This window comes from Drosophila elegans, unplaced genomic scaffold, assembly GCF_018152505.1.
Source record: "Drosophila elegans isolate 14027-0461.03 unplaced genomic scaffold, ASM1815250v1 contig_476, whole genome shotgun sequence".
Taxonomy (NCBI): Eukaryota; Metazoa; Arthropoda; class Insecta; order Diptera; family Drosophilidae; genus Drosophila; species Drosophila elegans.
Genome location: NW_024545863.1, coordinates 21,614,196 through 21,636,959, shown reverse-complemented (window position 1 = coordinate 21,636,959; position 22,764 = coordinate 21,614,196). Strand labels below are relative to the sequence as shown.

At 37.6% G+C, this 22,764-nt stretch overlaps 2 protein-coding genes across 2 annotated transcripts in view; one reads left to right on the top strand and one right to left on the bottom strand.

Annotated features, from left to right (window-relative positions):
* Window positions 1-22,764, bottom strand: part of LOC108147097 (cardioacceleratory peptide receptor) — a 37,030-nt gene that overhangs the window by 3,273 nt on the left and 10,993 nt on the right. Inside the window, exon 2 of the mRNA XM_017273383.2 lies at window positions 17,881-18,261. Within this exon, the coding sequence (XP_017128872.1) occupies window positions 17,881-18,237 (357 nt within the window). The 5' untranslated portion in view covers window positions 18,238-18,261. The remainder of the gene's footprint in view (window positions 1-17,880; window positions 18,262-22,764) is intronic.
* Window positions 20,671-21,127, top strand: LOC108147081. Its single transcript, XM_017273370.2, has one exon. The coding sequence runs from the start codon at window positions 20,734-20,736 to the stop codon at window positions 21,064-21,066; it is 333 nt and encodes a 110-aa protein (XP_017128859.1). The 5' UTR covers window positions 20,671-20,733; the 3' UTR covers window positions 21,067-21,127.

Here is a 22,764-nt window from a genome sequence, read left to right as displayed (position 1 = left end):
ATTGAAAATGTGGTATTTGGTTTAGCATTCCAAACTAATAACGAATAGTGATTTAATGCGGCATATCAGTAAAATTTGGTTTGAAAACAACATTGCTTTTTATACAATCAACCATTTCATTCTTAAACCTTTCTTAAACACATTTCTGGTTTAATTTTGAATAGTAAATTTACATATTTCTGACGAATGCAGAAAACAAGTGTTCTAAATTATTTCAAAGTGTAACCGTGACAATAAATAGTTGTGGCAGTTTTTCCTGAACAAAGTGAAATATTCTTCAGATATTTTAATAATACCAATAAACTGCACCGCATCTTCATTTTTTAACAAATTAAATTTGCGTCTAACGCGTCTGCCAAGTCTCACATCTATTGAAGGTAAGTTTGAATTATGGCCTCGGGGTCTTGCAGTCTGACGCCAACACCGATGCTAATGTGGACTTGCCTTAAGGGCAAGAAAAGTAAACTTGTCCCGAAAAAAGTTGAAATCTTGACAGGCTTCGTCCTTGGCGCTGCGCTCAGACTGAACACGCCCCACCTTATGCTACAACTTTTTGCTGCCCATACTTGCAGTATTCACTTTTTCGGTTTTTTTTCGGCCTAAGTGCGAGCTGTATATATATATATATATACAAAAAAATAAGAAGGGACAGATACATTTTTCGTTCCGGAGACTTTTTGGCGCTGGGAACCTTAGACCGTTTTGCTGTCTGCCAGTCCATCATGTTGCGCAAATTGGTGCATAAATCAACAAATGAGCAAACGGCTATTTTTACTCATTTTTTGCACATCCTGTCTGCCCCGTTTTTCATTGTTCGCCGGTGTCGCGTTTATTATTAAATGTGGCTGCCTTCATTTGTTAGCAGTAAAAATTTTCGCATTTCTTCGCCAGACTTTGATTTGAATGTTTTACCAGATAGTGACTTGGCGGGTTTTCTTAAAGCCTTCATCGGTTTGGTGTCCTGAGGTGTTTGTGTTCGACAGTTCAAGTGCAATTTTCTAGCATGACTTTCGGGAAAGTATATTCGCGCTTGAAGCGAAGTTAAGGCGGTCGGAACATTTCACGCGTTGCAAAAACTTTTTCCCATTTGATGTTGGCTCAGCTCTTATTTTTATTTGACACCATTTCTGGGTGAAATTGTTCGCACGGTCCGAGATTTTTGTAGAAATATTTGATTTTGGATATTTTTCCGTCTTCATTTCCGACCTGAGTGACTGGGAAAGAATTTTATTCATAATATCCCCGAAATTTAATGAAAAGACTTTAAATTGGTTACCCAAAAATAAACAAAAAAATGAAGTGAAAGCATTGTTGAAGTACTAAAAAATCGATTTAACGGAAAAAACTGAAATAAAATGAAAAACAAGAAAGAAAGCAAACTTCGGCAAGCCGAAGTTCATATACCCTTGCAGCTATTGCAAGAATTAAACATTTTTGAAAACATTAAAATTATAATTTACTTGCGTATAAGTTTAAAAACATTGAAGCTATGATGATTTGCAGCTCAATTATTTGATAGTTATTTTATATATTTTTATTGTTCCTATGGGAGCTATATGATATAGTCGTCCGACTTTGATGAAACTTAAACCGTAAATTGGAAATATTTAACCATTACTAAATGTCGAAGAACTAAACAAAAAATTAAAAAACAGAAAAGTTATAATTTTTTTTCATTTATTTCTCCGATTGTTCCTATGGGAGCTATATGATATAGTCGTCCGACTTTGATGAAATTTAAACCGTAAATCGAAAATATTTAACCATTACTAAATGTCGAAGAACTAAACAAAAAATTAAAAAACAGAAAAGTTATAATTTTTTTTCATTTATTTTTCCGATTGTTCCTATGGGGGCTATATGCTATAGTCATCCGATTTTGATGAAATTTTTACCATAATTCTGAAATATTTAACCATTACTTTATGTCGAAGAACAAAACAAAAAATTAAAAAACAGCAAAGTTATAATTTTTTTTCAATTATTTTTCCGATTGTTCCTATGGGGGCTATATGCTATAGTCGTCCGATTTTGATGAAATTTAAACCATAATTCTGAAATATATAACTATTGCTATATGTCGAAGAACTAAACAAAAAATTAAAAAACAGCAAAGTTATAATTTTTTTTCATTTATTTTTCCGATTTTTCCTATGGGAGCTATATGCTATAGTCGTCCGATCCGGCTCGTTCCGACTTATATACTACCTGCAATAGAAAGACAACTTTTGGGAAAGTTTCATGCAGATAGCTTTAAAACTGAGAGACTAGTTTGCATATAAACGGACGGACAGACGGACAGACGGACAGACGGACGGACAGACGGACAGACGGACATGGCTAGATCGACTCGCCTAGTGATGCTGATCAAGAATATATATACTTTATAGGGTCGGAGATGTCTCCTTCACTGCGTTGCAAACTTCTGACTGAAATTATAATACCCTCTGCAAGGGTATAAAAATATTTCCCATAGCATATTGACGAGTAGATAACACAATAAGAGTATTAAATGCCAGCACTCTTTTTACACAACATATCTTTTGTCAGATTTTTTTAGTCAGATTTAGGTTTTATTATGTCCCATGCTGTGGGCGCTATAAAAATGTAATAAATGGCACATTGTAAGCCTTTTTTAATGATAGACCATTCTGGCTGCCCCCTTTTTGCTTACTTTTCTCCCATTTGTACGTGTGTGTCTGTGTGGTTTGCCCCTTTTTGGTAAGTCATTATGCCTTTTTCAATTTGGCTTTGCACCTCGAGGAAATTGCTTTTTTGCTGCAAGAACATTAAAAGTGCGAAATTTAATTTCAGCCAAGGGAAAAGAGTTGAACGCGTAAGCCAAAGGCACAGGAAAAAGGATAAGACCGCAAAAGGATAAGGAAGGGGATTTCGACGCGCCACAACAACCGTAAATCCTCATTAAATGGCAATTCTTGCCGAGCACCTGTTGCAATGGAGCAACTTTATCTGCCGCAAACTATAATATCTGATTATTAAGTGGGAGAGCCATAACAATAGCAGCCACTTGGCACTCTAGAGCCAGGCACTGCGAAATGATGGCATCCGTCCGCCTTAACCCTTAGCCTCCCACCCGTTAACCCGCAACTCTTAGCGACTTTAAGTGCACTTTGTGCGGCTTTGGGGCTCGTGGCTTTAATCCCCCTAAATCGCCCGTGCTGACAAATTTCAACCACTGCCTGCGGATCGTAAAATGCAGCAACAGAGACAAATGGGTAGCCACAAACAAAGGCAATGGGAAATTAATTTCATTTCGCAAGAATGGGACTTCTTCCGGCCCCTTCCTTATTGTTGCAGTTGTAGCAGACAAGGACAGCAATGCTTATAGTATTTACAGCCAAGCTCGCGGCAGTCACACACAGAAATGTATGGTATGCTCTGCGCACTCAATTGGGTTTAGAGAAAAATTAATGTAGACAATAAGTCAGGCATTTCCAATTGTAATATCATAAATATTTTTTCACTATCCAAACTCTTTTCAAAATCTAAATTATAAAGAAACAAGAAAGAAAGCAAACTTCGGCAAGCCGAAGTTCATATACCCTTGCAGCTATCGCAAGAATTAAATATTTTTGAAAACATTAAAATTATGATTTACTTGCGTATATGTTTAAAAACATTGAAGCTATGACGATTTGCAGCTTAATTATTTGATTGTTCTTTTATATTTTTTTTTATTTGTATGGGAGCTATATGATATAGTCGTCCGATTTTGATGAAATTTAAACCATAATTCTGAAATATTTAACCATTGCTATATGTCGAAGAACTAAACAAAAAATTAAAAAACAGCAAAGTTATCATTTTTTTTCAATTATTTTTCCGATTGTTCCTATGGGAGCTATATGCTATAGTCGTCCGATTTTGATGAAATTTTAACCATAATTCTGAAATATTTAACCATTGCTATATGTCGAAGAACTAAACAAAAAATTAAAAAACAGCAAAGTTATCATTTTTTTTCAATTATTTTTCCGATTGTTCCTATGGGAGCTATATGCTATAGTCGTCCGATTTTGATGAAATTTTAACCATAATTCTGAAATATTTAACCATTGCTATATGTCGAAGAACTAAGCAAAAAATTAAAAAACAGCAAAGTTATAATTTTTTTTCAATTATTTTTCCGATTGTTCCTATGGGAGCTATATGCTATAGTCGTCCGATCCGGCTTGTTCCGACTTATATACTACCTGCAATAGAAAGACAACTTTTGGGAAAGTTTCATGCAGATAGCTTTAAAACTGAGAGACTAGTTTGCATATAAACGGACGGACAGACGGACAGACGGACAGACGGACGGACAGACGGACATGGCTAGATCGACTCTACTAGTGATGCTGATCAAGAATATATATACTTTATAGGGTCGGAAACGTCTCCTTCACTGCGTTGCAAACTTCTGACTGAAATTATAATACCCTCTGCAAGGGTATAATAAAACCGAAATGTTCTTATCCTTTTAAAATAATAACAATAATATCAGATCTAGATAATCAATAAATTTGACAATTAAGGCAAAACCAACAGCAAATAAATGTATGCGATGTATATTTGTTATTTATTTTTCCATAGTTTGATTTGTTTGATTACTGAAATCCATTTAATATTGAATACGGCTAAAACAATAGCTATTCCTATTTTACAGGCTACTAAAGTGTCTGCCATACTTTTGCCATAAGCTTAATCAACTTTTATTTTCGTGGCTCATATTTAAAAAGCATCTGAGCTAAGGATGCGAAGCACATGGCACTCGGCCACCATTGTGGACTTGTTGTTTCTTTGTTGGCTTAAGTTTTTATGTATGTAGTTCCATCTGGTTTTTTCAGTGTGTGGCTTTGTGGTAGTCTGCGTGGAAATGTGTTTTGTTTGGCTGCTTGTATGTTTTCGTTTCTTTCGCACTTTTCAGGGCATTCATTAATAGCGATTACATTGTGCTTGAGTGCTCTGGCTCCGTAGAAGTTGCATAAAGTAAAATTAAATTCCATATTACGTGTACGCAGCGTGCTGGGCCGGCAAACGGTCAGATAATAAGCATTAGCACAAACTTTAGCAACCAGGTCAACGAACTCGGCCAAGCTGAAGCACATTGTCGAGTTGTCCTGTCCCACGGACACTCGTCCAGCGATAAAAATTCATATATATACATATGCGGAGACGAGAAGGATACTTGAGCTGGTAGGATATGAGAACGTATTATTTTGGCATGAAAACATGCATTTGGGTCAAGCCGAGCACATCAATCATGGTTTTTATGCTAGTTCGTGTGGCTTTTCAGCCACAATGGTTAGTCGCTGCCGGTTTATGAACTTTCCTATAACCAAAGCCACCCATGTCACAGGGAGGACGAAGTCAAAAGACTGGGCTTTAAGTCTGCTAATGGCCAAACATTTTGTCATCAGCTGGCCTAAATCATCCCCCCCTGGCCGTGTATATTTGGCGTTGATGTTGACACAAATTGAAATTAATAAAAGCCCGGCATTACGGCCGAAACGAGCAGTGAGTACAACCCTGTTGACAAACTGTTGAGTGGTAATTCGGGTGCGTGGAATGGAAATATGAAAAATTACCAAAGATTTGGCAACATAATTGTGGTCAGTTATGACAACGTGCAGCGGAGAGCTAATAAGGACCAACTGGCTGACGTAATGGATGTTTAACTGGTTTCGGAATTTATCCTTAACTATCTAATGGGCAACTCGATTTAAGCCAAATGGATTTTTCTAGGGCTAATAACAGATTAGTAGAATGAGTCTCTCCAATTTTCTTTTCCCCACTGACAACTGACCTACTAAACGAGTCGATATATTTTTGGCAAAAAAAAAACAAAAAATATCTTAGGGCAAAGTCTCAAATTGCTACGCTAGTGACTCGTAAATTTTGGGGTCAACGAAATCCATTAATCAAATGAGTCGAACATAAATTAAGCTAGTTGGTCCAAAGATGGCCATAAAAGAAACATATAGATAGGCTAGTGGACTGGTGTTGCAATGCAAATGTGTCCAGTGTATAAATAAATTAAAAGACCAAACATAAATATGAGTTGAAATGGACTGATGTTTAGATAACCTCAGCACATGACGAATTAAGTGTAGGCCAAAAATAACAGCCGGAGCAGAAAAAGCCAGACAAAAGGAAAACAAGGGTCAGGTTGTATTACACTGAGAAAATAGATGGTGATGGATTGATAAAAGAAAATTGCTAAAAAGCTTTATTTAAATTGCTTGCGCTCGAGAATATTTGGGTTTCTAAAAGCACGACTATTGAATGTTATATTTACCTGTTTAAAAACATAATTTTTTTATAAATATAAGCTAAGTTTCCAAGTTTCCAAATCACAAATAGTTATGGAAGTGGTTACGGAATATAAACAAATTATTGTTTATTTAATCTTAAAAACTAAAAAAACAAAAATAAACCTTTTTTGAGTTTTTCCAAATTAATTTTGTTGTGTGCAATAATGTTAACAAGAGGCAAACAGACCAACAATAAATACAAGCACGCGCCTAAAACTATGCAAAACAAATTACACTCTGCCCCCGGGCGAGAAATAGGATGTGGAGAATCTGCTGCGTTTGGCGGAAGTTATGGCCAACATGCCTTTGTATGTGTATGTGTATATTTTGTGTGTGTGAGTGGCGGGCAATTTGCATAAACAACATAGGCATTTGCGATACGTACCAAAAGTCAAGTCAGGCATAAATTTGAATATTTTTCCCAGCCATTTACCGCTTGAGTTGGGTTCCCTTGGGCCCGGCGATAATTAACACATAAGCATCAGACACATGTCCTGCCGTCCCCGACCATATAGTATCTATAGTATCCTTGTCTGGTTATCGCCATCGTCTGGCAAATGAGCTGGTGGACAGGGCATTAAGTAGCATGCCAAATCGTTCTATTTGTGTGGTCAGCAGATAAGTTGACAGCCAACTGGGCGTCGAAAGTGAAGCCAGATTTTAACTAGACACTGCCTGTCAGTCACTAAGTAAGCGCTTTGATATGCTCTCGCAGACAACTTGATTTGGGGTTTGTCATAGATTGGTCTTTGTCTGACGGACTCACGGTGAATTATTATGTTTTTCGGTTTTTGTTTATACATTTAAGACACCCGTCACAATAGTTATTTCGGTTGCACTCCAAAACGTTACGATTCCTTTGACTTTAAGACGAGTTTGGGGCGCAATATACCTATTTGTAATAGGAGATTTCTCAGGATTTTAGGATTATCCACCTTAATGCAAACTTAAATTAGTGCAAGTGGTTTTGGGTGATACAGTTCTTACCCAATTAAATGTAGACGTAAAATTTATGAAACAATGTACTTTTAAATTAGTAAAGAACTTTTCCAGTGCGAAAAACTTTTTAGCTAAAAGAGCAACTCACCTAATGCCCATAGACATCATTAGAAGCCTGTTGTCCAACTTTGGATGAACTTCCCTGGCGAAAGCCACCCAAAAAGACTAAGCAAAATAGAAACTTTCGACTACAAAGTTGAAACCAACATTTGTTTAAAGCTATTCGAAAAGCAAAGAAGCAGAAGACAAACTAAAATGTAAGTGTGTACTGTTGATGTATCGGCTTTAACTCAAACTGGGACTACACCAAATGCCATTTCCCCCCATCCGCCGCAGGAATTCGGTGAATTTAATTAACTTTTATTTAACCAATGACAGCAGCACCTAGCGATTAACGAAAAGACAAGCTCCGAGGCCGAGAAAGAGCAAAAGGACCAGCAAAAGACCTATCGAGAGCTAAGTAAACTTTTTCTTAATTTAAAATTCCACAACTGGCACTTGTCAAAGGAGCGACGAGAGGGGTAGGCGGCCGGAAATGCACCAGCTTCACGAGGAAGCAGATCGGACAAGTTGGCAAAGTCGGTCGACTGTCTGACGTGGAAGGCCACTGCCTGGCTGGCAGTCAAGTCCTTTCGGAGTCCGCAGTCTACAGTCCAGAGGACTTTCGACCAAGAACTAGTCGCCAGAGTTGTTATTTTTGATTTTGTTGCTTCTGCAGCTTACAGATTTGTTCCTTTTTGTTATTTTTCCGCTTTTTCACACCGTTGTGAACGTTTATATACTACATATTCTATATGTGTCTTGAGCGCACTTGGCGGCTGGCTTTGATTCCATTTAAAGTAAGACCTGATTTCCTTGGGCCTTACTCGTTGTCGGAGGTGCCAAGTCAAGTAATTTTGTGTGTAAATGAAAAGTGTTGCCATGTTCTGTTATGCAAATTTCTGCGGCTGTTGTTGTTGAGGAACTCCCACATAAAGTTAGAGTGCACTGGTGTGGGGAAGATGGTGGTGCTGACTTTATTACCAGCTTGTGTAACTTGTTCGTTGGGTAAGCAACATAAAATTTGGGTTATTTGTAAAGCAATTAACTCTAATTTAAATCTAAATTGTGGTACATGTAATAAAATATATGTTTGTACATTGCTTCTATTTTTGTTGAAGAACTTTCTGTATAAACCTTTTCAAACATGTTATAAATTGAATTGACATTTGAAAGGAAAATATTTTTAAGTTAAGACTCTGTATATGTTGTTACACATTTTTTTTTTGTTTTGCTGCTATTTCAAGAAAATTTAATAATAAAATACAAAGTAAGTTATTGCCGTGCTTTGACATTTGAACCTTAATTGGAAACTCGAGCGTAATGTATAATTACAATGAAAACTCTTCATTGAAAACAAGTTATTTGTCATACAATGTGAAATGGGAATGAAATGCAACAGTAAATGTCTTGCTTTATGTGTATGTGGGAGCTGACATTATAAAGTGCTTTGTGTCAAAGGCAAAAATACATGGCGTATACGTGATGTGCCAGCAAATGCAAGCACGCACTTAATCATTTATGCACGTACACACACACCCAAACGCACACATTGCCACACTTGACAGTGCTCACGTAGAAAACGGAAGCAGGACGCGACTTTTACACGCCTTGGTAGAGTCCTGCTTTGAAGTTTCCTCCTGATCTGCTTTAGTGAAGACTGCAAGTACCATAGAACCATATGTCAAATAGGTAAAGAAAGTACTCTGTGTTGATTTATGATGTTCAATAACCAAAAACCAAATCCGTTTGACTTGTAGGTATTTATATAGCTTCTTGTTTTTCAAACAGAAAGAAACTGTGTTTCCTTTTCTTTTTCCATTTTAATGTTCATTTGTTTAAATTTCTTAATTTTTAGACAATGGCATTACTGTTATTTAAATAAAGACAAAATCTTTAAAAAGTTATAATGCTTATTTTTATTTGATAAATTAGCAAGTTGTAAATTCAAATGTAAATTTTAACTTTGGAGTATCTTTCAATTACTTACACTTAATAATGATTTGTTTCTGAAGAATTCAGTTTTAAGAAATATAAACGTAAGCAAGGAAGTGTAAATAAAGCTCTAAATCAAATTTTGATATGGGTTTTACCCGACAAAGCTGTGGGAATATTACAAGATGTAAACACACGGAAGCTGTTTGGCATCTCTCGACTTGGCAATGACAGAGCCAATCGAAAAGTGTCGGGTGGAAAGGGGGATGTTTGTGCCAATTTTATCGAAATTGCGTAGATGACGTGGCCCATCGACTGCAACGCCAGCGGATCTCCGCCCCCTCACTTGTCTTGCCACTTTGAAGCTTTTTTGGCGTATACTTCCCGTCCTTTGATGTGGCTTTTTCGGTCTTCCTCGCGATGGCGAAAGAAATTGTGTATTTCTATAGGTGTGTCTGCCCACCGTCTCACATATGCAACCCCTCGCTCAAGTAAATTTTAAGCAAAAACCTGCAAAAATTCTTTGAATTTTGTAAGTGAATTTCAACTGAAACTTGATTTTATCAAGTAAATTTAGTGCGCCCTAAATAACGCAATGGAGGTCAAAACCTTAAGGGGTTTCTAAAGTTTAATGATGTCTAGATTTCAAAGTTCTACATATATATGTCGTTCGTATAATAAACCAGGAAGGTCTTGTTCTTACTTCTACATACCTTCTACCTTTTTTTGGGATAACATATCAAAACAAAAAGTAATGCTAATCTAAAAATATTTTATAAAATAAAAGTTATTTTTTAATTTTAAAATTATTGTCTATAAATTAAGATTAGGCTACCTTAAGGTTAGCAGTAATACAAAATTAAAAACTGGAATAAATATTTATAATTTGGTAAAAAAAATGTTTTCTCTGCTTATAAACATCTCTCAAAGTAATTTAATTGAATTTAGTTTAAAGCTCCACACAATTCATTGCATACTTTGGTGCGCTGTGAGATGTTGACCTACTTGTACTTCCCAGGCTATGTAAATAGCTCAGTCTCGGCCGGGGGATATACCAATCTCCCCTCCTTCAAATTTCCACATTTTACTTTCTATTTCTTTCTCCCTGTCTGCTGACACTTTTTGTGACGCTGCCGCACTTTAAGTATTTACTGAGCATAATTTCGACGTTGGTTTGTCGCCTTTTGCATGCATTCTCTCATTAAGCGCATTTCGCGCCCTTGCACAAAACCAGCTGGCGATGGAGCTGAAGATGAATGTTCTCCGCTCCGGGGATTTCCCTCTTTAGCATGCAGCTTAGTGTCGTAAAACTCCAAACATTCTACTGCAATTATCTAGCCTGGGGGTCATCTGGTCCCTTAGGCGCGGATTTCAGCGCTTTTACGATTTGCATAATTCACACAATCGCCTTTTTTTCGCTGCTCCTGTTTTTTTTTTACAGTTTTTTAAGTGCCACCCCATCATCCATTTTGTTGCTTTTTTGTAGTCGTAGTCCAAATGCAGTCGTGTGTTTCATATTACTTCCCTAGCTTTTTTGGGTTACCTCCTTGCATTGCTCATACGCAGTGTAGCCACCGCACAGCAGAAGCGGTAGCAGTAAAGCTGTAATTGACTTGGGCTATGCAAAATTTATTGTGTGCACCAGCTCTGGCTGCTTATGCATGCAAATTGTAATGATGCGAAAATGTAGTTGCGGGCTTTTCCATAGGGGAAAACCCGCACTTTCCATTCGCACTTTGAGATATATGCTGAATGTCGACAGTTTTTGTGTTGCGCGCTGTCTACAGAAGTGAGGGGCGTTTTGCTACTTATGAAAATGAAATTACATTTTATTTTGTTGAGTGTGTGGGGGAATTGATACTCTCAACAGACAGTCACGCCCCATTGTTTTGGCTCTTATCGCCGCAGCTTATTGTTGCACAAAATGTCGCTTGATGTCAGTCATTAAGTCGGCTTCCGGAGTATGATTATAATGCTTCGGTGGAAAAATGAGAAATAAGGCACAAGGATATGTGTGCATTTATCTGTTATGATGAATGCGGGTCTGCGTCTGTCCGATTCTATTGTTAAATTGTTTTGGGTATACTTTTGTTTTCCTATGAGTACGATTCCCCTGACAAAACAAGAATACAGTTGAGTATCATAAACTGTCAAAGCTGGTCATTACTTTAATTATAATGTGTAAAGTTTGGTTTATAATTGCTTAAATTGTATTCTAATACATGGTAACCTAAAAAATGGGTTTATTATGTCTTGGAAACTTTTAAGAATTACTTTATACTTGTTGAGCAACTTGAGCTCTGTCTTGAAATTGAAAAAAAATATCTGTGTATCTTTCCGCGTCTTTATCTTTCAACTAAAACATAAAAAACGTTTTGATATTTTATGTTAAATTAAATTTAGCTTTATAGTGATGTATGGATTTATGGAAGTTGTACTGTACCAATAATAAAACACACATTTGTCAGCATTTGGCAATCTGGAGCAGGAATGGCCCTCGGCTTTTGTTTGCGCCTCGCTGATTGCAGAAATGCTTGTGACTGGGAGTCATGAAAAGCAAACAGCAGCTTGAAATCGATGCCGGCGGGTGGGTGAAACAGAGAATCAGATGAAGCTCCCAAAATACCGCCTTGGCACAGCGGGGAAAACAAATCAATTAAACGGTAAAAAGGAAGCACAAATAGCAGCAAGCACCTAAGCAAAACCCACATGTGGATGGGATAGGATTCCCCACTGTTGTTTACTTCGATTTCAGAGATGGCGATCTCCCACGACGACGCCCACTTAATGGTTATCAGTTGTTTGGAACGCTATTAACGCCATGTTGATTTATTGCAATTTAATTTGGTTTCAATTTGGGGCTTTCGCCCCAGCCGCAAGTATTTTATTTCACAAATTATGTGCAGACACGACCGGGGCGTGGCATTGGATTGCCAGACTTGGGCGTTTTAGTCCTGTGGTTATTTATAGCGGTTAACTCTCCCAAGAGGACATGCTTAAAGATTGATTATGGACAGTAAAAAGGTTTTCCAGGCCTTAAAAGGAAGTTTACATTTTTATTTGATTTTTACGGTTAATGAAAAGCATGCGAAATGCTCTGTAATAAAAACTTTCAAACAGTTTGGAGTGCTTTTCCTGAAAGTGAAGCTCTTTGGCTTTTCTATTATTTCCAGTTTTTTGGTTCTCCTTTGGCATGTTTCCCGGGAAATATAGCTCATATGTAGATGCGTTTCGCTCTTTCACAAAGAATCGCTAAAGGCGAACCTCCACAGGAATTTATCGATTTACTTTTTAATATTGGGCTATAAAAGTCAACCCTTTTTGAGGGAGCTGGTTGTAAAAAACTTTTTGGAGCAGACTCCCCATTTAATGTTTGCGCCAAGTTCAAAGTTCGAGCGTGACAAATAAACCAACAATTAACTTGAGCACTCATTAAGTCAACTCCTCATCCATCCATCCCTACACCCTTTCTGTGTTCTAGAAAATATTTGTGAAATTAACACTTTCATTGTTTCGCATAAGTTTATAGCCAATGACGAGCCGGCTCAAATTCTCGGCGACTTGGGAGCCGAGCAGGCAAATTATAACAATTAGCTGGCTGAGGATGGTTATTGATTTTGCTGGTCAAGTGACACCTTGGGGAATTTGAACAGTCTTTTGGAAATAATCACCAATGCAAGTGGGTCCAATGAACCCGAGATTGAACCTGAGTTCTAAACTATTTGCTGCCAGAAATCAGCGAAGCTGAAATGCCAACAAACCTATCCTGAGGCCTCATCAGGGTAAGATTTAAGTATCGGAAGTGCATTGACTTTCAATGCCAAGTGAAAACAATTCTCATAATTTATCGAAATGAGGTTAGGAAATGGCTCACAGAGAGAAAGCTAAGAAGACTTATTTGCGATAAACCGATTTTCATTTGAGTAATGTTTAAGCAATCAATTGTTTCAATAAAGTGAATATTTTTTTAATACCCATGTTCTTGTAATAAACTTTGAAGTTTTCGTTGTTTGATTTATGGCTTATAAATTTTTTTTAATAGCATAGGCCATCCAACGATTATATTATAGTCAAAGTTATTGAATAAATATGCTCAGTTGACATTAAATTTTAATATGGCGGAAGCTATTAACGCTCAAGAAAATATTCTTAAATGTAATACGACTTGAGTAAACAAAGTCATCTACTCCACTTAAGATTTTCCTTACTTCTTTGTCACATTTTCCTCGATTCTTTTCACTGCATCTGCCAGTGGCAATTCTTGGTAGCGACAAATCCTTATAAATCGCTATGACACATCCAACTAACAGGAGACGTGCCAGATAAAACTCTTGTCAAAACTTGTTTTATGGGCTGGGCCCAAGGGTTCCGCAAAAGGCAGAAGTCATCAAGGACCTGCGGCCATCTTGGCAGCTTTAATAAAATTGATGTTGAACGGCCACAGTGGTCAGTAACGCAGTACCGCTGGGCAATGGGCAAATAATGTTGTTAACTCATTTTTAGCCAAGTAAGCGCCGCTCGGTCCCCATGGTCACATTTGAGGTCAGCTCGTTGGCCACTCAAGCACTTGATGGTCTTGTGGGCATTTTGTTTTGTCAACAGAGTGTAATTAAGCCCAACCACGCGTGTCATGCGCCTGGAATTATGCTTTAATTTGCATTAAAGCTCGGCAAGTGTAATTTCACCTCAAATTCGGGCCAAAAAGCAGTTCGCACATATGTTTATTTACTGGCTCGAGGGCTGGGCAAACACTCAAAGCCGGGTACCATAAACAAGCAGCTCAACTAAGCGCCAGTCCTTGGGTAAATTTATTCTCAAGCCGCTTAGTGCTGTAATTTTGCAAAACTGTCCAGAGCTCTCGACAAAGGGAAGTTAAATTGCTAAAAAAAACGGCAAAATGGTTAAAAGTAGTGGGGAAAATGAGGGAATCACACTTGCAGCTCAGTCAGTCGGTTAATGATGCTGCTTTGTGGCCACTAAGTGTTTAACCTTCCAGATTCAGAAACAGGTTCTGAACCCAGACGCAGACAAGGACATGTGTCCCATATTTCACATGCGTCAAGTCTCGCCTTTCCGCTCCCTGCACATGCTTAATTTTCCTTGGCAAATAAGCTTAAGACACGTTTTTACGCTAGATTAATGAGTTCTTGGAATCGACGCATCTTCGCAGAATAATATTTGCCAAAGCAAAGGAAATTGCGGTGGGTGCGAAAATTTCGCTTGCAGGCAAGAATTTTCAAAGCTTTAATGTGCATAAAATTAATGCAAGATTTAAAAACAAAATTTTAAATATAAACATTTTTGGAATAATGATAACAATTATTAACGTTAATTTTCGTTCTATTAAATCAGTTTCAAATAACACTTAAAATGAAGGACAACATATATGCTAAAATAAAATTCAAGCTATATTTTGTGTCCTAGCTAAAATTATATCCGGCTCGGCATTTTCTTTACACCCACCCACACTCCTCATGTAAAGGCCATTTTAGCCACTATTATTATATTGACAGCTGTTTGACTTTTATCAGCATGCAAACAGGCAGTGTTTTTCGTTTTTAAAATATTTGCTCTGTCACCCTAGAAAATGCCAATTAATTTTGGCCTTTGATGGCTACATTAGCCAGCCCACTAGGGCCGCCATTGTTGTAGCTAAAATGTGTTATATTAATATATGCGTTATAGCAAGCGACCACATGAGGTCCGGGCTAAAATTAGATGGAGTGGCACTGGGAAAATCTGATCGTGGGCGCCTTGAATTGGCGAAAGTCTCATTAGAGCATATGTAATTATGGAGTAATAAGCTGAGACGCGATGTGTGAAGGATAAGCCAAGGACCACTCGCAGCTGTAATATTTTCCTCCCATGCGCACGAATCTCCCTCAATGACCAAACAAAATGTGCGGCTGCATAATATGCTATCGTTTCCTCCGGCTAACAAACAAACATAAAATGGCGCAATGTTATCGATTCTTTCAGGGAAAGTCGCTTCCAGTCGGAAAATTCGTTCGATTCCGTTTATTTGCGTCGTCTAATGCCCCCAGATCCGATTTCTCGTTTATTGAACAGCACTGCGCAGTTGGCCATGGTCAACATCAACATCAGCATCAACACTGTGACATTGGAACAACCTCCCGGCTTCCAGCTCCCAGCTCCCAATGCAGTTGTAATTGGCATATCTGTGTCAAGCGGTCTAAATGTCCGAGTCTTCATCTTTAAGGTGAGACATCAACAAGGATGGCGAATTCAGTTAGCAACCTAAACATGATTTAATAGTGTTAGCAAGGGGTTTCATGGGATTTCAGCAATGGAAAAACCAATCACAATTGTGCCACGGATGACCGCCGGTCAGGCCAAATCCTCAACTAAGCCATTTGAATTGCAAATCATATGAGATCCCTTTATGCCTGGGGTCCAGCATCCACATACACATTCGGGACTCTCACGGCATTAGGGAAAATATTGCCAGTTCAGCGACCTTTTTATGCCAACATTTTGCCATCGCTTTTATCTCCTTTTTTTTGACTCCTTCTGTGTGACAGATTACCAAAAGCAACTCTCGTTTTGAAGTCCATCAGACCCATGTAAAATATTTCTTATTTATTTTTCATTTACTGCTAGTTGTCAAAGGCTTGTTAACAGGGGTATAAAGAAATAGAATCCAACAATAAATACTTTTGGGTCTTATTTTGGGTTAAGGTAAAATCATTGAAAAGGATTGATTTAATTATATGTTTTAACAAGGGATAGTATTTTAATATGATATACATGATTTTAATGTAAGTTTGCTAATCCCTCCTTCAGAAAGGCATAATTTGTAAACATTTTCCATTAGAAGTTGAGTCAACTGTTAAAAAGATGGTGTGATATATTTCGTTAAATAATGTAGTAAATTTTAATTTTACTAACAATCATTTACATTGGAAAACGATTCCAAATTAAAGAATTAGTATAATTTATATGTTTGTTATGTTTGGAAACTCAATAAACTCGTACATTCAAAAGTATTTTTCATAGCTCCAATGAATATAATATTTTTTATTGCCTGACCCAACTATGAAGAACATCAAATCCATAAGACTAAGCCACCATGAGATGATTGTAACATTGGTTTCTCAGGCAGGGAGACCAAATCCTTGACATCGCTCTTTGTCAAAGAGCATGCCATATGGTGTGGCGGCACCCAAAGCACAGCCTGCGTTCTTGTCTCCTCTTTTTTGTGGTCCTGGAAAGGACTCATTTAAATAAGCCCGAATTTATATCGCCCATATACGCACGCACACTCTTTGAGTGATTGGCGCGTTTTAACTTGGATGTTGGCTGCCTGGAAATTGGCTCGGTCGAGGGCTACTTCCGTTCCAACAATGGTGTGATTTATACGATGGGGCGTATGGAAATTTCATTACATTCATGGCGTGCATTTTATGGCAGCCGAAAGAGAAACGAACGGAAGTTTAGTTTAATCGAAGTTGTTGTCACGATCTGCTGGGCTCTCTGATTGATTGCCCTTCATTGATAAAGAATGTTCTTTCCCATCCCTTGCAGATATGCAAATCATATGCCCCAGCCAAAAAACTTTGCCTCTTCGTGGATTTTCTTAATTTCCAGCTGCCAAATGACATTTGGCGTTTTATTGTTTGTCGCTGCTGGTTGGCTGGATTGTCATCTTGAAATGAAGTTTGCTCAGCTCGCTGATTTTCCTTTGCGAAAAGGAAAAACAGTAGCAAATTGAAAATTGTTCCATCAAGCAACAAGCGTCGACAGCTGTGACTTTGTGACCCTTTCTTCTCAGCTATCCTTTGTTTGATTTCAGCAAGCAGCTACAAAAAATTCGGACTGCTGCTTTTGGCCAAAAAAAAGGTAGTTTTCAACTGTGAAAGAAATGCACTGAGGTAAGCGGTTTCTATAAGCGAGTGGATTTTTCATAGCATATTAAAATAGAAAATTATTTTTTATTGTTTAGCAATTTATTCAAAACATAAAGAATGTTCGAATGTTTTCTGCAGTGAGCCGATTTAAATGGAATTATAGATGCGTCTTTTAAACAAAACACAAAAACTGGATAAGTGGCCAATAGTCTTTCTGTTTTTCTCACACACCTCAAAATAGTAAATCAAATTAAAATTGTTTATTGTTGATTGTTTATTTCTTAGAAATGATATAACATTCATTTCAACTGGACTGCCATTTGTTAAAAAATCTGTTTTTCCTTTATTTATATATTTTTTCTATCTCTGGAAAAATTAATAAATACAAATTTATTTCATAATAAAATTAAATAAAAAACAAACAATTTTTTTTAATAATTTGCTGTCAAAGAAATAATTCTACTGAATAAATGATATTAACTCGAATTTAAATGGGTTGCGACCTAACTTCTAAACACGAATGATTTCTCTCCCCACAAACGTGGGTTGAATTTAAATACTTGAATATCATGTTCGGCATTAAAAATGTAAGGCAAAGTACCACTTATTGTGCCACTGTTCAAATGTTTAGAACTCGAAATCGCAATGTGCAGCTGGGTCTTGTGATTTCAATAAATAAATTAGTTTGTTTGTGAATATTCTCGTTGTTTTGCATCACCCACCTCATAAAAGTAGAACGAATTTAAATTGTCAAATTCGCCGGCGTCGCTGGATGTGGAGTTGCCGCCCGATTCTAAGTCGTGACTTGGCGCCGCTGTCGTCTGAACCATTGTGGCCGAAGTTGTCGTTGCTGCTATCGTTGTTGGCGCCAGCATCACGTGTGATATCGCAGGTGTGAAATATGTCAGATTAACTGCCGCCACGTCAGTGGGTGGCGAGGTGCCACCGTGACCGCCCACCGCCTCTGCGCTGCCATTGAACGACCTTTCCGTGGAGGAGACAACTGCCACCCCCGAGGATTCCGAGGCGGAGGCCAGCGTGTAGTAGAGGGAGCTATCGAATAGCCTTAAGTGTAGCATGATTGCGCCTCAGTCTGGCATCGTCTGAAATAGGTGGAAATTAACAGCAAAAATTAAAAGAGTGCTTAAAAGTGTATATATCTTAAAATATATGGCCTGAGCCCGGGGGCTCTGTGCGAATGCTTAAAAACTCATAAATCGCAAACGAAAAGCTGCGTAATAAATGCTTTAAGTACTTTGCCAGCAAAATGCAGAAATATTTGCTTCAGTTAACATGGCTTTTGTGTGTAAATTTCGGTACACAGCAGGTGCGGGATTGTTGGCCTGTTATTAATGTCGCGCATACGCCGGCGGTGACTTTGGGTTGGGACTTTGCTTAATGGCAAGCATCCTGATTCCTTCGAAATTAGTTATGGCTTTTAAGATTATACCAGCGGAATGATACTGTTAGAAATTATCATAACATTTATTACCGCTTCCCAGATGTAGAGATACTTTTGAGCACTCCATTAATGTCACAGACTTTTGCTTTTTGTATCTTCTAAAATGAAAGTTATAAACGTTTGTATATACAATTTTCACAAGGTAATTAAACAAAAAAAAAATTTTAATTATTATATAAGTTAATAATATTTACTATGGGTTAATTTCTATAACTTTAGTTAAATACTATCTCTGTCCTCATGGCTTGGATTAATTTATGACACCAAGCGCGTGTCAAGTGATGCTACGAACGTGTCCCTAATTGAACAGAAGAACGACGCACACGACTTGACCCTTTGGACAGGAACTCGAACAATTAGCAGCCAACAAAAGACATTTATACCCCAAACGGCCGTGTCACGTTGCCGGTGGCAAACAATGAACTTTGATGTGGCCTCTCGGAAATTTATGCATGCATATGTATGTGCCTGCGTCTGGGATACATCTGTCCATGTTCGTTGCTCTTTGGCTGCAACTTTAAATTGATTAACCGCAACTTTGCGGGCGGCCCTCGAACGACGTGCCCGAAATTCGCAAATAAATTCTCCTTTAAAATGCGAAAAACTTTTGTTCGCCGCAGCCAGGTATTTGGCCCACTAATGCGAGCACGCAACTATTTGGCCAATGATTTATATTGAAAACACCCGTCTGGGTCCCCTGTTTTCTCATCTGACACATTCAATTTGGTAGAGCACAGCTGCTCAGCGGGATAGTTGCCATTTTCCAGGGGATACGGTATTCGGAGTTGGGAAGGGGAGGAGGATGAGTGGCACCACATGTCGCCGTTTTGGAATTTTGTAAATTTATCATTAGCCATTGAGGGTGTTGTAATTTTTCAACAGATTTTTATTCAATTATTATGAGGTAAAATTGTTGTCCTAATTAAGACCAAAATCAACATTTCCATATTCAATTTCATCAAACAAATAGAATCGGAGTTGAGATAGTCAAAAATTTTATTCAATCGGGTCTAAATTGATGACAAATTATATAAGGCTTTTATAGTGAATATTTAAAATAAATAAAATATTTTTAACAATTTGCTAACCATTTAATCCGCTTATGTGTTCGTTTTATTAAAACCCATGCTTTTAGGAAAATATTCTTAGATTGTAAGTAAGGAATGTTATGCAAGTTGCTTCAAAGAACAATTAAAATGTGCAATCACGTTTTAAACTTGTTGATGGCCTGTGAAAAAGACCGTTAGCTCAGTCTTTTATATTTAATATTTACTTATGTAAATGCCGCAAGGAGCTTTGAAGTATTTTGACTAGCGAAACAACCCATTTGAGCTTTGCATAAGTTCGTTTCAGTATTAAAGTTCTTGGCTGCTGTTAATACTTATTTAATTTGCATGCAAAATAGCCAGAAAAGTGTCTAGTCGGTGGGACACCCCACTCTAGTTCTAAAACTGAATTCTTGGCATTATATTTGCCTGAGCCGTGGTGGTGAAGAAGAGACAGAAAGCTGAATTTGATTGACATATTTTGAGTAAGCTGTCGGTTGAACCAACACTTTTCTTGGCGCCCGAATCGACTTAAGATACTGCCATTGGCATCTTTTGTCAGAATCGGCGCTAAAGCCGTCGAGCTGCATTCAATTTGATTGAGAAAATCAGAGAAGCGTTCAAGAGGATTGCGAAATAACGACAGCAAGTTGATCAACAACGAAGCCGAATAAAAAAGTGAGCAGCTTAAAAAAAGTCATAACTGATTTTGATATTCTGAACATTTGAAATTAAATATTAACTAAATATTAAGATTAAAATTTTAAAGTAATATTATTATATTTTAATAATAATTTATAATTTTATCAATTATTTATATAACTGAAAAGAGTACAAAATTCTACAGGAAACAGTGTTGGGAGCAGAAAAATTGATTTGTTGGCAATCTTGTCCTTTTTGACCCAACTAAGGTCTTTCAGAAAAGGGATAGGTATTTCCTCATAGAATGGGCACACTATCATTTAAGTCTAAAGCTTAATTGACATTATTTGTCAAAGGGAAAATCAAGCGATTGGTGTCTTTTAAGCGTCTCAACTCTTTTTTCTATAAATTACTGCATAGTAATCATGAGTCAATCGCATCGCAAAGGACCTTTTTACACCCTGCCCAAGCTGATTCCCCAATTCCGACCCCAAGCCCCGAAACCAGAACTGCTTCCGGACGACGTGGTGAGCTACAAAATCGAGGCAACGCGTAAAAAACTGCTTAGCCTCCTGGGACGCTTTGAGAAGGTGGACTCTATAATCACGGAGTCCCGCCAGAGGCGAAATCCTTTCCACACCGTGGTTTCAATGGCGGTGGCCTACGAGGATATCGAGAGCCAGATGAAGGACGGAATCCAGGGATGGTCGAATAATGACTTCGAGAAGAGCTATGACTTACCCAGCACCAGCCTTTAAAAATGGAAGAACCGAAAATGGAACCGAATTGTTGTTTATATCTTTAATTTTTCATTAATCAACATGAGCTTTGAATTGTACATTCTTTAAGCCAATTAATATAAAACATCAACTGAAATATTAAACCAACAATTTTTTTATGTGGTACCTGAATGCCATTTATACCTTGAGAGTCATTTATACTTTATAGTTTTAGCACTTGGTTTATTAAAATATTAAAGGAAAGATTGATATACAGTATACAATTCTCAAAGTTTTGACAAACAAATTTAACCTATTTCAGATTTACAGCATGTTTGACTAATGCAGGACCTAATGTTTAATCTTTAAGGTCGCAAATTGAGTTTTGTGTTCAGATTGGGATCCTTCAGTTAAATGCTTTTTGTGACTAGCAAATCTCAGTTGCCAACTTGGCAAAGGACTTTCTTTTGTCTGCTGCACTTTGTTTTGGCGAACTCTGTGCATCGTTGCGTATGAGTCATAAAAGTCAAAACCATCTGGCTTTTGTTCTTTCCGAGCCACTTGCAGCATATTTATGTTATGTTGTTGTTCAGTTTTGGCCGGCATTATATAAACCATTACACTGTCTGCTCCGGAGTCACTTTCCACGTCCTCTATGACAATTGCCCAGCATATATTGTCCTGGGAGTGGAAAAATTGCGTCGTCATGCTGCCTCAAAATGAAAAATTGATTTCACAGCGAAAGTTATGGCAGCAACAAGAGGCAAGCGGCAAACTTTATTAGGTCAGTTCGCTCTGCCCAATGAAACAAGGTCCACCCCAAGTTTCCATCTTGGCCATTTTTTCCATTTTTCCGCCTTATGTTTATGGTTTGGACGAAGCACGCAGTACCATTCCTCGTATGCACTTGCAGTTCATGGCAATCAGCGTCATAACGACCAAAGTTTAGTGTTTCATTTCAATTTTATGGAGCATGACGCGTGCACAATGGATAATTGCCAGTGCGATTGAGTTGGCATTATTTTCATTATGCTTGTGCTTGATTCACATTCGATACTTTTATTACTCCAAAAGCAGACTAATTGACAATTTGAAAATCGTTGTCGTATCGCACCGTTCCGTTCAGACGGTGAAAATCCACTTTAGACGCCCCCGACTTTTAAATAGCCACTAAATTTAAATCTAAATGTCAGACATAGTCGCACGTCGTGCTGAAAAAGAGACCCCAAAACTCACGAAAATTCGAATTGGTAGCCGAAACTGGATATCAAGGCTCGTTTGGTTGCCTCAAAATATTTTCCACCCGTGTTTCGTTTTGTTTTCTCCAAATTGTAAATGGTCGGGGCGAGCAAATTGAAAAGTTACAGCCACCGGGAAAGTGGGAAATGTGTGTGTCTACCACTTGAAATGGTCCCCGTTGCCCTAAAATGCCGACTCGCCTTTTCAACGTGACTGCCTAAATACTGTGGCCCGTTAGCTTAAATTCGGGACAAAATCAAATTAACTGCTTAAAGAGTTGCCATTTTCTAACAATCTTTGCTCAAACAATATATTCTTTAATCAAATTTTACAGTTTTACAATTTTATTCCGAAATTTTATTGAAATATAAAGGTTATAATCATGGATAATTTGGTTTTCAAGATATACGGTTAACTTTTTATTATATAAGCTTTACATATTGAATGGCAATTGTTTTTATATTAGTTTTATTTGAGAAAATGTTCTCTTCCAATTCA

What these genes read in the sequence shown, in the direction of transcription:
- LOC108147081 (XM_017273370.2), top strand. Translation starts at nt 20,734, where the DNA reads ATGAGTCAATCGCATCGCAAAGGACCTTTTTACACCCTGCCCAAGCTG.